The sequence below is a fragment of the Vombatus ursinus genome, unplaced genomic scaffold, assembly GCF_900497805.2.
Source record: "Vombatus ursinus unplaced genomic scaffold, bare-nosed wombat genome assembly UNPS02014925.1, whole genome shotgun sequence".
Classification (NCBI taxonomy): Eukaryota; Metazoa; Chordata; class Mammalia; order Diprotodontia; family Vombatidae; genus Vombatus; species Vombatus ursinus.
The window spans coordinates 1-14107 of NW_020954703.1; the positions used below are offsets into that span (position 1 = coordinate 1).

General features: G+C 38.6%; 1 protein-coding gene across 1 annotated transcript in view; it reads right to left on the reverse strand.

The window, feature by feature from the left end:
* Positions 1–33: 33 nt before the first annotated feature.
* LOC114029311 (galectin-8-like) overlaps positions 34–14107 on the reverse strand; it is a 14313-nt gene continuing 239 nt past the window's right edge. The window contains exons 2-6 of the mRNA XM_027843678.1: positions 12170–12260; positions 8743–8831; positions 5226–5436; positions 1966–2086; positions 34–777 (exon numbers count right to left, since the gene is read on the reverse strand). Coding sequence (XP_027699479.1) covers positions 665–777; positions 1966–2086; positions 5226–5436; positions 8743–8831; positions 12170–12256 — 621 coding nt within the window. The 5' untranslated portion in view covers positions 12257–12260 and the 3' untranslated portion in view covers positions 34–664. The remainder of the gene's footprint in view (positions 778–1965; positions 2087–5225; positions 5437–8742; positions 8832–12169; positions 12261–14107) is intronic.

The window sequence follows — 14107 nt, forward strand, 5'->3', positions numbered from 1 at the left end:
GATATAAATTTAAGATGTATCCAGAATATAATAAGCTAGTCATTTTAAATGATAATTTAGTATTCAGAGGATGGCTTTTCTTGGTCTTTTATGTCATCACGCTATAATATTTTCTCACAGAATTATATATGAACTTTACACTTTCTGTCCCTGACATGTTATAAGTACTTAGTACTTTTTTTTTCTTATTTCTATCTACCCAGAGAGTGCTTAGAATCATGCTGCTGTTCATGACATATACATGTGCTGAAGTCAACCAGACCCTCACCTTGGGCACATAAACAACCCCAAGATGTTTGTGCTCAAACTGTCTCCAGCTATTTAGGATTATTAAATCTCTTCTGGGATGTTATGGATTGTAAATGAGATAACATCTGCACCCTGAAAGAGTTAGATAAATGTCACCTATTATTATTATTGTAGCTGTTAATCTGATTAACTTCATCTGGCCAGTGTTCTAACTTTAAGTAGCTGATGTAATCTGTTTCCTAATAACTGTGAAAGAGTTGTATTTTCATATGAAAGATGATCCTTTCATTACTGGCCTAAGCTTCTGCATGAACTTGAAATCTTACAAATACAAAGTGTTTCTCTTTATTTTCATGCTTTCCCCTCTAGTGGTCTCACATCTGAAATACAATTACAAAAATAAATACCTTACATCTTATTTAGAAAGTGACCCAAAGAACTTTGACCACCATGATGATTTTTTTCCTGTTTTTTTCCTGAATTCATCTTCAGCATTCCCAGAGAAGTTGCTTGGGCTCCTTGTACAGTCTGAAGAACAGATTAAAAATTAAATTTTCTGACATTTCAAAATGTACTTTCTTAATATAGTCTGCTTAAGGAATTACATAGTCTTAAGGTATAAATGGAATTCATCAGTTGTGATTTTTTTCCTCCCAGAACAATAAAAGAGGACAAGAGACAGCCATTTATCTGTACTTTAAAGTAACTCCAAGAGAGACATTTTAAAGTATTTTGAGCTTCCTCCATCTATGAAACTGAAATGGAAGTAAGGAAAAAAAAGGTCTTGGGTTTGGTCTTACCACTGACATTCTCCCTGGAATGGATTCCTCACCTTTGGGTGGCAACAGTAAGTACCACAGTGATGAAGTTAAAAATAGAAGGCCAAATCCATATGACCCTAAGTTGGCTAACTGAATTCAACAAACATTTATTAACTGTCTGCTGTATACAAAGCACTGTGCTAAGTGCTAAAGATGCAAAGATGAAAAACCACACACAGTACCTTCCCTAAAAGAGCTTCCAATCTAGTCGGGGTTGGGTGGAGAGAAGAGGTATATAATTCATACACAAATGAGTATAATAAAAGAGTGTGATAAAGGCAAAGGAGATTCAGACAGAATAATATATGAAAAATCTGAGGAAGGACAGATCATTTGGCTAGTGGGATCAGGGATGGCTAAGTATAAATTCCTGAGCTCACCTCAAAAAATAAAAAATTCCAGGTCTGCGACAGTACACATTATAAAGGCCAGAACAAAACTAAGTTTATTAAATGGTCTTCTGGGAAGCTGAAGGAGTTAATTAACTTCCCAGAAGGTAAGCAACATACTCATGGAGATATTTCCCTACCAGCACTAGCTCAATCTCACTAGAAGATGAAGGGTTCTTAACCTTTTTTTGTCATTGACCACTTTGACAGCCTGGTGAAGCCTATGGACCCCTTCTCAGATTAATGTTTATAAATGCAAGAAATAAAATACAGTGAATTATACCAAGGAAATCAATTATGCATACTGAAATGTAGTTATCTAGCTATCTCTTCCTCTATCTACCTACTTATCTATCTCCCTTAAAAAAATAACAACAACCCCAAAACCTAGGTTCATGGATATTTGGTGAAGAATTTCTGCATGATAAGATCCTGGTTTCTAAAGGTGAACAGTACTATTAGAAAAGCAATTCTAAAAGCACACCAAACTACTCTGGATAACTTACCACAGTTACTGTAAAACTCAATTGACACAATCTGTACTTTGCCATAAATTCCCAGGGTATCTATTTTCTCTGGTTCAATTCTGTGTCTGTAGGACAATAGACGCTTTCCATTCACAGCCACCTATGAAAATAGCAGAAAACTAGAAATATACTTAAGCTAAAGGCTTTAAAATTTAATTTTAATTTAATTAATTTAAAATCTTGAAGTTCTGGATAACTAACTGAGTATTCTAGTTTTAATATCTAGTCTTGGAATTAATTTCATTACAACAGTATAACTAGACTTGGAAGGGATTTTATAGGTTATCCAGTCCAATCCCATCATTTTACAGATGAGGCCCTGAGATGTTAGGTGACATGGCCAAGGTAATAGATGGCAGAGTCAGGATTTGAACTCATTCCAATGACACCAAGTCCCATGCTCCAAGTTGAATAGTCTTTCCACTGAACCATGTTGTCTCTCAATACTTTCTTCTTTGATCTTACAACATGTTGGACCATGACATGATTAAAAATCATATTTCTTCTAAACATTGCCTATATTAGCAGTCAATTAGCTCATGTTTATTAAGCTTTTACTATGTGGTAGGCACTGTGCTAGAATTTCACTTTAATGCTGTACCACATTGGGCAGATATCTTCTTACTCCAAGAGACATGTAATTTCATTACTGTATAAAGATGCCAACTCATCCTGTGTGATTCTTGTCTATGTCCTCCCATAAATCATCCAGAGAAGGTCTATCCAATGTGTGATTGGTCTCCTTCTACTTCTTCAAACTCCTACTTTCTTCAAACCTTAAATACTATTTAAATGCTTCTCCTCCTCCTCCTTGTCCACCTCCTTCTTCTTCATGTCTCAAAAATCTTAGTGTAATTTTAAGCTATTAAAGCTATTAAAACTTAAAATTATACAACAATTTGGAGGATACATCATATTATAAACATGGTCATCGTGGTACCTCAATAACTAACTCCCCTTGCATAGAATCAGAGACATAGAAAGTGGATGCTAGAATGCTATGGTAAATACTGTCATAATGTGTTTAGTGTAAGAATATTCTTCATAAGACAGCATAAGCACACATTTATCTGCTGCCAACAGAATACTGTTTGGAGGAGTTAAGTCTAATCAATGACTTTTCAAATGTTTTGCCCTTCACACACAGGGATAATGGATTTCAAGTTCACTATGAGTCTGCAGTAAGATACAACAGTCAAAAACCAATACAAAACAAAAAAAGATAACCTAATGCAATCTTGGGCTATGTTAGCAAAGGCATGATGTCCAAAATGAGAGAGGTACTGACCCTGTTATATATACTTTGCCTTGCACAGACTACAAATTGTGTATTCAGCTTTAGGCATCACATTTGAGGCAGAACATTTACAAACTGGAATGAGTCCAGAGGAAGGAGACCAGGATCGTGGGGGAACCTTGAGTCCATTCCACATATGGGTCACATGAAGGAAATGGGAATGTTTAGCCTGGACGACCAAACAGAAGAGATGGCAGCTGTGACTTCAAAAGGGATTGATCTGTTTGAAGGGCATTCATGTAAAATAGAGATGCAAGGGCAGCTTGGTGGTACAGTAGATAGAGCACCAGCCCTGGAGTCAGGAGGACCTGAGTTTCAAATCTGGCCTCAGACATATAACACTCACTAGTTGTATGACTTTCAGCAAGTCACTTAACCCAAATTGCCTCACCAAAAAAAAAAAAAAAAGATAGAGGGAAATAAAATAGAGATCCAATTGTTCTGTTAGGGCCTAGAGGGCAGAGCTAGAAGCAAAGGGCAGAACTTGCAAAGATACAGGTTCACGTTCAATGAAAGGAAAAACTGAACCTAAAAATAGTAATGGAGTGTGCTGAGTGAGCTGTCCAGATTAATAAAGTAGAGTTAATCCCTGCCTGGCTAGGATTAAGACTACCACCTCTGGCTATGTAATGGGAAGCTACCTCATACTCATGGGGGTGCAGCCTGCCAACTTACTAACACAATGTTCCGTGATACTAAGCTAAGTCATTGGGTATATCTACATGGACCAATGCAGCAACATTTTACTCCTAGGTTTTTAACCCATTTAGAAATGAGTATTTTGGGGGAGTATTAGAAATTAATTCACTTTACCTCTCTATGTATTTGTTTCCTTAGCTTTAAAATGAGGGGATTAGCCCACACAATGTCTAAGGTCCCTTCCAGACCTAATGTGCTATGAACTTATGTTACCCAAGATGGTAAGGTCCTAGAAAAAAGAGAGCTCTTATCCATGAAAATGCCTAGCACACTATTATAGACCCTCCATAATTAAACAGCACCTAAAAGAAATCAGGTCCAGAACCAGGTAAGAAGAGCCAAGAGCACAACTTACACAGTAACTATGGTAATATAAAGGAAAACAATCAGAAAATACTTAAGAACTTGGATCAGGGTACTGAGCAATCTTGACTCCAGAGGACAGACAATGGAATATAACTCCCTCCTCCCAGCAGAGAGATGGTGGACTACAGGTGGGAATGAGGCCTATGGTCTTAGACGTAGTCAAGGTATTAATTTGTTTTGCTTCTTCTTTTTCTTTGCCACCATGAAGGGTTATATTGAAGGATTGTGGTATTGGGAAATAATAGCATTAAAGAAAATAATTTACAATGGGATACACCTACTTTGGGCTAATTTAAGGAAAAGTTTCTAAGTTTTTCCAATGAAAGAATTTAGGGAAGGGGAATCTTTATGGACAAAGAGATAAACAAAATTAAAAGAATAAAAGTCAAAATTAGAAGTATGTTTAGTAATTAAGGTGAGTTCCTTTGCAAAAGGCTGTTGAAGAGATTCAGAATTTAATGTCCAGAATGTAATAAAATTATTCCATTTCCCATCCTCAGCTCTGAAACATATAATGTTTGACAAAATCACCCTTCCCTAGTGCATTCAGTTAGCTGAAAACAAAAGGATCTACCCACAACAACCCTTTGGGGAACATATTCCAAAGCTAGCTTAGAGCAGTAAATTCATTAAGTTACAGACTGAACTTAGTGAAAATCTTCCCTATGAATTTATTTAGACTTGGTGTCAGAAAATCTGGGTTGAAATCCAACTGGGGGCAAGTCACTGTACCTCTCATGGTCACCTTTTCTTTACCTGGAGAATGAGGACATTGGACTAGGTCACCTTTAGGGCTGTTTCCAACTCTAAATGCACGATGCTATGAAGATCCTCTACTGGGGGGTAAGTAAATAATTTCTCTTTCCCTCAAACTGACCTGGAACTTGTCCTTCAGTACCATAATCATGATCTCAAAAGGTTTTCCTTTTTCAAAAGGCATCTCATAGGTGATCTCTTCCCATCTCCATTTCTCCTTCATCAGGGTGTTGCATACGATATAGCCTAACCTTGTGAACTTCGGGTTAAAGTGGAAGGCTACATCGGCTCGGGGCTTCACGCTGCTGCCACATTGGAAATCCACCTGAAACCTATTTGGAGAAGAGCATGAGGCAGGCCTTTTGTCTTTTAGAAAGAGAAGAAGATAGTTTCAAACCTTGTACTTTGCTTCCTTAAACCTCCTCCCCTCCTCCCCCACCACTGCCTATTTCCCATTTCCACTCCAAACCAAAAAGCTATCACTCACCTACAAACACTCCTGCAGTCTAAGCTCATGCCCTAATTCTCTTACACCAAGACAGAGTGTTGCACCAAGATTCTCATAAACAGTGATAAATTCCCAACACAGATCTTGCATCTTCACTGGCTGTCCCCCAGGCCTGGAATTCTCTACCTCCTTGTCTCTAGCTCATGGTTTCCTCCAAGTCTCTGCTAAAATTCTGTCTTCTTTAAGAAGCCTCCATTAAATGCTAGTGGCTTCTCTCTGAGATTACCTCCAGTTTATCCTGCATATATTTTGTTTGTCCATAGTTGTTTCCATGTTTTCTCTTCATTAGAATGTGAGCTTCTTGAGGGCAGGGACTGTTGTTGCCTTTCTTTTGTTAGCATAGTTTTTGTTATGCAGTTAGCACAGTGACTGGCTCATGGTAGTAAGCTCAAGCTTACTGAGTTAACTTGACACTTATAGTGCCCTGTATTATTGGCTGCAATATTTAACGTATATCTTCAAGTGACGCTCTGTTTGAGAGATAAAGGGAATTATTTGGATCCTAATTTTGAATGGCCTTAAATTATTCAGCACTTCAGGTCACTTACTTGTTTCTGAGATATTCCAGCAGAAAGAAATTGTAATGGAAACGTATTTATAATTTGAAACATTCTTTGTTTATCTTCTCCACCCCAGCTGAACTGGACTACTATCACAATTTCCCCAGCTGGTGCTAGCATCTTTTACCTTCATGCATTTACACAGGCTTTTAGATACAGAAGAACATGGTGGAACCAAGGGTCATTTTGAGGAGTTGGGGGAGGAGGAGAGGGCGTCTCTTTGGCCAGCCAATATAACCTAGAGCTGATATAGCATGGAATGCCTCAGACATTGAAACTCATCTCTTAGGCACACACTGAATTTGCAATGGTCCAGAGCCTCATGGTCTTTGGAAATCATAGAATGCTCAGATGACAGATCCTGGGCATTATGGGAAAGGAAATATCTCTGCATAGTGTCTAAGTAATTGAGTCCTTCATTCCTATAATGGTTTCTCGCTCATTTCTGCCTAGTGAAGACATTCAAGGTCCAGATCAGATGCTGCCTGTGCCCTGCACATAGTAGGTGCTTAATAAATGCTATTTCGACTGACAGACCTCCTTTATCATACCTTCCCTGATATCCCAGGGAGATGGCATTCCTTTCCTCTGAGAATTTCTTTATTCATTCTGTTTGACATTTACTATGGATGCAATTACGTTTTAAGTTGTAGGATAGTTATTTGTCAACCCATCTCATCCTCCCAGCACATCTGAAGGGAAGGGGTAGGTTTTCTAATACCTCATTCCACTTAATCTACTCTCCTCCAACTACAACTTTCAATACTTGTTTATCCTTGCAGGGGATAGTCTGACTCTTGATGTTGAGACAAAGCAAGTCAAGTAAGGTCAACAAGCATTTATTAAGTGCCTACCATGTGCCAGGCAAGAATTCTGCATATAAACAAAATAGAGAAATAATCCAAAAACATCATTTCAGCTATTGCTTTCATCTTCCACAAATCTTTTTGTCAGAGCTGCAAAAGCAGAAGTGAAAGTGAAAGACACAAAATCATCTGCAAACAGCAGAATCAACCTAACAACAAAAACAGCAATCAGGAAAATGAAAACATCTTAAAGAAATGTCACCACCCCAAATATTCAGAGTCTCTAAACTATTTAGAATAAAAAGCTTTAAAATAGAGAGGCCTAGCAGAGGAGATCAAAGTTTTGAGGGAACAGGTTAAACTAGGCATATTATCATTGTCATGAATTCTTCTGTTCTCCACAAATCTGATAGGTAAACTATTCCTTGCTCTCCCAGTTTGCTTATAGTATCAGCCTTAACCCTTCTCAGCAATGCAAGGATATAAGACATCTCCAAAGGCCTCCTGATGGAAAATGCTATCCACATCCAAAGAAAGAACTGTGGAATTAGAATGCAGATCAAAGCATAGTATTTGCTCTTTTTTTCTTCTGTTGTGTTTTGTTTCCTCTTTCTGGTAGTTCTTCCTATTGGTTCTAATTCTTACTTACAACATCACTAATGTGAAAATATGTTTAATAGAAATGTATATGTATAGCCTCTATCAGATTGTGTGCCATCTTGGAGAGAGGGGTGGGGAGAGAGGGGGAGAAAAATTTAAAACTCAAAAGCTCATGGAAGTGATTGTTGATAAATCAAAATAAATTAATAAAGGTAAAAAAAAACAGAAAAATGATTATAAGAAATTTAATGAAAACTGTTCTCATAGCTCCTAAGAAAATGCCAGATGAAGATGTAAAAATCTAGATAATTGTTTATGAAGAAGAACCTTCTCTACTCTTTGGTAATACTATTTGCTTTCAAGATTCTTTTTTTCCTGGATGATGACATGGGGCTAGAAGACCAGGATTCAATCTCAACTCCTTAGTCTGCTTACATGCACAACCTTGGATAAGTGCATGTCCCTGAGCATTGGTTTCCTCATCTATGAAATGGGGATAACGAATAACACTTGTACCATCTACCACAGTGGGCTGTTCTGAAGAACAAATTGAGGAACAAATTTCCACGACCTTATAAAAGCTCAGATAGCATCATTATACTTTTCTTCAACTCCAAAAAACAACAAATTAAGTAACGTGCTTTACAAAGAACTTAATGTAAAACACCTGAGATACTCCTGAAAAAGTGCCACACAAATACAGCTCATAGTCCTTTTTATATGACTGATAATTCTGCACACCTCAGCTTCTATTTAATCTAGTGACAGATAAGAGAGAGAAAAAAATCCAATAACTTCTCTGCTACTTAGGCATATCAGGCAAAGTCCTACATAAGGTCACCGTCTGCTTCCTCCAAATTTGTATCCCTGGTGATCTCATCTGCTCCTACTGTAATAGCATCCTAACTTGCCTGTCTGCCTCCATCACTCCCTTTTTCAGACCATCTTTTCACTAAGTTTCTAAAATAATACGTGGAAGCGTTTCTTTAATTTCAGAGTGCTATATAAATGAAAGCTGCTATATATAAGCATAATTTCATGAGCAGAAAGAGCAAGAAATTTCCTAATGGTTTTTCTTTTGCTCCTAGCCACAAAAATTCAATTTCTTCCTTATCTTTTCCCACCTAACATAAACAAGGCAGAGGACCCTAACTATTGGGTTACCTGTCTGCATCATCGGGCACATGACCATGGATGACAACCATCTTTCCAGGCTGCAGCTCCTCAGAATGTGTACCAACATATGGAATCACCTAAGGAAGAAGGAGACAGGGTTTTCTCTCAATTCACTTTTGTTAACATGAAAAGAAATCATTTTATTAATCAGTGTTAACCAAAAATCTGTATGTCAAGTGGGAAACAATAGACTAACCAGGGGTGAGGAACCTGCGGCCTCGGGGCCACATGTGGCCTCCAGGCCACAGGTTCCCCACCCCTGGACTAAACCAAGAGTATAGGTGATATCTAAGGTCTATTTCAGTTCTAAAAACTATGCTTCTACCATTGGATACTGGCAGCCAAATTTTTCTAAACTCTCTCGGCCCCTCAATGTGCTAGACTTAGCCAACTAGCTGCCTCCCCATCTTTCCTTGTCTTTCAGAATCCCTTTCTTCTTTCAAGACTGATCTCAGGTATATAATCAGCCCCTGGACACATCCACAGGAAGCAGAGGAATCTGAGGGATGGGCTTGAACCAAGATTCTCTCCTGTCCAGGATTATGGCCAAAGACTGGTTATAGGGACCACCTCCTCCCTGTAGACTTTTGATTCCTACACCTAAAAGCACTCTTCTGCTTCTCAAACTTCATTAGAACACTGTTTTGCTCCAACACTTCTTACCTTTGCAATATGCTTATCTTGTGTATATCTCCCACCTAAGGAATTCTTAAAGGGAGTGCCATTTTTTTTCTTTGTATCCTCAGATCCTAGCACAATGCCTAGTAAACAGTAGGAGCTTAATAAACAACTGTTAAACAAAAGAAATGCTCAGTAGCTGAAGGGAGTAGCAGGATCAAACAAAAGGACTCTTTTTTTTTTTAAAGCCCGGAAAGACCTCTGTGGTTTTTGGCAAAATTAGAACAATGAGAATCTGATTGTGTTACAGTGGGAGGAAATAAGTTTGGAAACAAAATACCTCAGAAACAAAAAAATTGTGACTACAGCACAGGCTGAGGAGTTAGTTTTAGACGGTTCTTTGCTATTTCAGCATATGAACTTTCACAGGTTAGTGACCATGTCACTTTCTCAAAGGCCCCATCCTTGTATAATATACCTTGTAGTTATTCAGTGAACACCTACAGCAATAAGGGATGTATGCCAAGACTGAGATGGAAAGCAATTAATTTACTGTTGCCGGCTCCACCCTTTTCAGTAAATCTGAATGGAGAGAAAAATGAACCTAATTCGTTGGCATCATAGCTCTTGAAATTCCATTAAGATGCTACCTGGAGGAAAAGTGTATAATGAACAAGTGGGGGAAGGGGTAGGAGGCCAGATAAACAATTTACCTTTTGCTTTCTATGATTCTATGACAACTACAGTTTGCATCGTCTGTTAACTATAAGGGGTACAAGAGGGAAACTTTGAAACTCAACACAAAAATTAAAAGAGAAAAATCATTTTATCCACTACAGCACCTAGCTGAGCACAGTATAAGCATTCATTATGTACTCTCTAATGAGTTGTTTAGATGCATATGAAACAATACATTTATGAAAATAGGAACCCAAACTTTTTCAAATCTACATCACAAAACACCCTAATGGACTATCTGACCTATTGGGAGCCTCACTATGTCTTTAGACTCTAGAACAATAGGCAACTACAAACCAGAGAGAGGAAGAACATTAGTGAATTATGGGCATTCAATATTATATGTATTTAATAATAAATCAGATTCAAGACTTTATTTTAGACATTCATTTCAGATTGCCCAGCCCTCTCATCCTACTGTGGAACAGAGAAATTTCTTTAAGGGGCTCAGATTCTTAAAATCTAGCCAATAGCTAACTAATGTTCAGACTCCTTAAGAGTCTGGCCAATATGGCAGATGTTTTAATAAACCTTGTCTTTGGCTGAAAGAAGGCTTGGGTTGAATTCTTTGGGGCAGGACCTGAGTGTTGTGATTTTGGGGCCCCAGCACCCCTAAACCCTTAAATCTCAACATTTTGGTGACCTGTACAGGGAAGCTGCCTAACCCCAAAATTTGTTTATGGAGAGAGTACTACTTAATATGGTTATGTTTAGTTTATTTATGAGGATGTGAATGAAATTAGAAATTATCTAATGCCAAGAATCTCACTTTATCCAAGAGATATAACTTCTTCCCTCATGTTTTTCATCAGACATTTAGTAAAGAGCAAAATTAACAATGGTAACTATACCACAATGAAACGGAAGGTTTTAGGAGAAGAAAGGATATAATTAAAGGGCCTTCTCAAGCCACAGTAGGTTTAATTATCCCCTAAATCACTGGGGATTGGCTGCCTAACCCCAAGTTCTTCTCCAGCCAAGACTGGAAAGTATGAGAGCCTCCCCACCTTTTTTCTTGTCCTGCAGTTGGGGTTTCTCTCCAAGCACCTAGAAAGGCTTGGCTGCATCTTAGGTAGACAGATAGGTAGGTAGGTAGGTAGGTAGGATGTGCTTTTTGGGCAGACAATTACAAGGCTGTCTCACACTTGGTCTGACACTCTCAGGCTCTCAGTCCACTGGTTCAGCTCGAGGTCATGGACCTAGGTACACCTTCCACAGCATAGAGTTTAAGAAGAGACACCCTATCTAGAAGCATATGCCCAATTTTGTCAATTCTCTCAGCGCTAGAGAATTGGGAAAACTGCAGGTGCTCTTTGGTTCCCTGAGGCTTACTTACTCCCTTTCCTCTACACCCCTGAATCCTCCTTCATGGAGGTCACAGGGAAAAGTTAGAACAGCTAAAAGCATCTTAGCAGATTCTACAGGTTTTGCAGTTGATCATTAAGGAGTTTTGAAATACCTCCTTACAACCCTGGTCACTCCCTTCTCCCACTCCCTTCCCTTGAGTTAAGAGGGTATCTGTTAATCCCTCTCATAGGAGGAGATCGTTTCACCCTTCCACTCCCCCCCAATTCACCCTCTACAGCATGGGCCCCACTGGCAATGGCTTTCAGCCCTGGGGCAGCCTTTCCCTGGAAGCATCACCCAGGTTCAGCACATCCTGCTCAAGGTAAACAAGCTAGCCTCCTAACCTGGGTAAGTATGCTCTTTTAAAGTCGTAGTTTTAACTGTTGATGATGAGATGTTGATTCTCTGTGTAAAGTAATTTGGAAATGCATTTAACAAAATTGAAATCGCCTGATTGGCAATGGGTTTGTTTCAAGTTTTAAATTGGTGAACTTTTTGTATTACTTATGTCAAGCAAGTTTTCATAATTTGGTTTCTGCTAAAATAATTTGGCGGTTGTTGGTTATTGTTTTAATGTGTAAACTTGCCAAAAACCTTGTTTAGATAGGTAGATAGATAGAGGTAGACAGATAGAAACAAACAAAACTAAACTAATAGATAGAGGTAGACAGATAGAAACTAAACAAAAACTAATTTCATGGAAGTCAGTTACCGGATTGTGGATGACATTTTGTGGATTACTTGAGGGCATCATGTTGTCTTTCCAAACGGTTGTCGATCTGGTTCTCTCTTCTGTCATTGACCTATGGATTTAAATAATTTTTTTTGGTTAAAACTTGGGGAATTCCCCCAGCATAAAATGAAAATTTAAAAAACTCAAATGGAGATGAAAACATTCAACCAAACAATCATTCAACAAGCATTTATCCAGCCCTTCCTTATATGCCAAACACTGTGCTAAGCACTGAAGAGACAAATACAAAGAAAGAAACAATCCCTACTCTCATGGAGCTTACATTCTAATGAATATAATTCACCACTTTCCTCCAAACATAACTATTTTTCATGCAAGCTTCTTGTTATTAATCATACTTATATAACACAGTGCAATTTAGGCCTCAGAACAATTAAAGAATTGTTCCAAACCCTTACCTGGTTTATTTACAAATGAAATTCCTTTAATTTAAGTGGTAGAAACCAGTACACACCATACAACACAGGGTTTATTAAACTTTCTTGAAAAACACAGAAATGTAATTACAAACAATACTTAAGCCATAGCCCCTAATTGCCTGGAACATTCACCAGAAGCAGTAATTGGGTCTGTGGGAAAAAAAAAAAGAAAGCCAATCAAGTAAAGCTTTGAGTTTTTGGTTGGTTTCTTTTTTCTATCTCTTTATCAATAAAAACAAGTTCTTTGGCAAGGGAAGTGCAAGGTCTAGATAAGATGCATGAGACCCAGGCAGGGCTTTCAAGAGAAAACCACCCACTTGAACTTGATGCACAGCATTGCCTGCAGGAAAACCTTAATTACTGTCCACCAGCAGAAAAATAAACTAAAACTCCCTCGAGCCTATTTTCAGAAACTTTGCTTTTTCTTTTTTTTTTTTTCCTGTATGTCTCCACACACCAGCCAAAACTGTAGCTTGGTCTCTCTCAGCTGAAAACTGCAAATGTTCCTTTGCTCCACACCTCAACTTAATCATAATTAAAAGAAACAGTTAAGGATACAGTGACCTACTTAAAGGCACATTCCATTAACATTTCTTTTGGTGAAAGGTTTATTTTAAGTGGATCAGCCAGGGAGAACCCAAGCACAGCCAATACTCCCACCAAATTCCTTCAATAGGATGAGAGCCTTAACTAGGGTTTCTGGCAAGTCAGGAGAGGGAAACTCAGCTTCCTGGTGTGTTGCTTTTAATCTTTTGTTATTATTTTTTAAAAATTTTAACCACAAGGTGACTCAACTGCTGAGGTCATACGCTTTTGAAAAGAAGGGCAATTAACAGGAATCCTGGGGAGCTGCCATGAAACTAGCTCTAAGGGAGTACTGTTACATCTCTGCAAATGCTGACTTTCTTACAGAAATTAGGAAACAGTGGGAAAAAACACTGGCACTAGAATTGGGTTCAAATCTTGCCTCTGGTGTCACTGCTTGTGTGACTTTGGATAAGTCCCCTAACTTCAGTTTCCTATCTATATAAAGGGGATGGGGGGATTGGATTAAATGGCTTCTGTGGCCCCTTCACCACCCATAGATTGGGGGCAATGAACACTGGCCCCATAGAAGAGTGGGGGAGAAGAAAGAACCAGATGGTGGGGGTCCTGGGAGCGGTTTTACATGTAATGGTATTTCAATGCAAACCGAGTTGAGAAGGGTTAATAGCTGCCTAAGCAGATCTTTACTCTTCTAGGACGATTCTTTCCCAACATCTCTCCATCCCCACTACTCTCTTTGATAACAGAGCTTTTCCTTAAAAGGTAAAACCTCCTTCCTAAACAAACCCACTTCCGGATAGGTAGAGGGAGGTTGTGCAATTGTGCTGGAAAGGTTGCCTCCTAACAGGCAAGAAGAAGTTCGTTGCAAAATAATTTGTTACCGGACCGGGCACAGGGAAATCTCTCCAGCAGTGGCAGCCAGACCCAAACA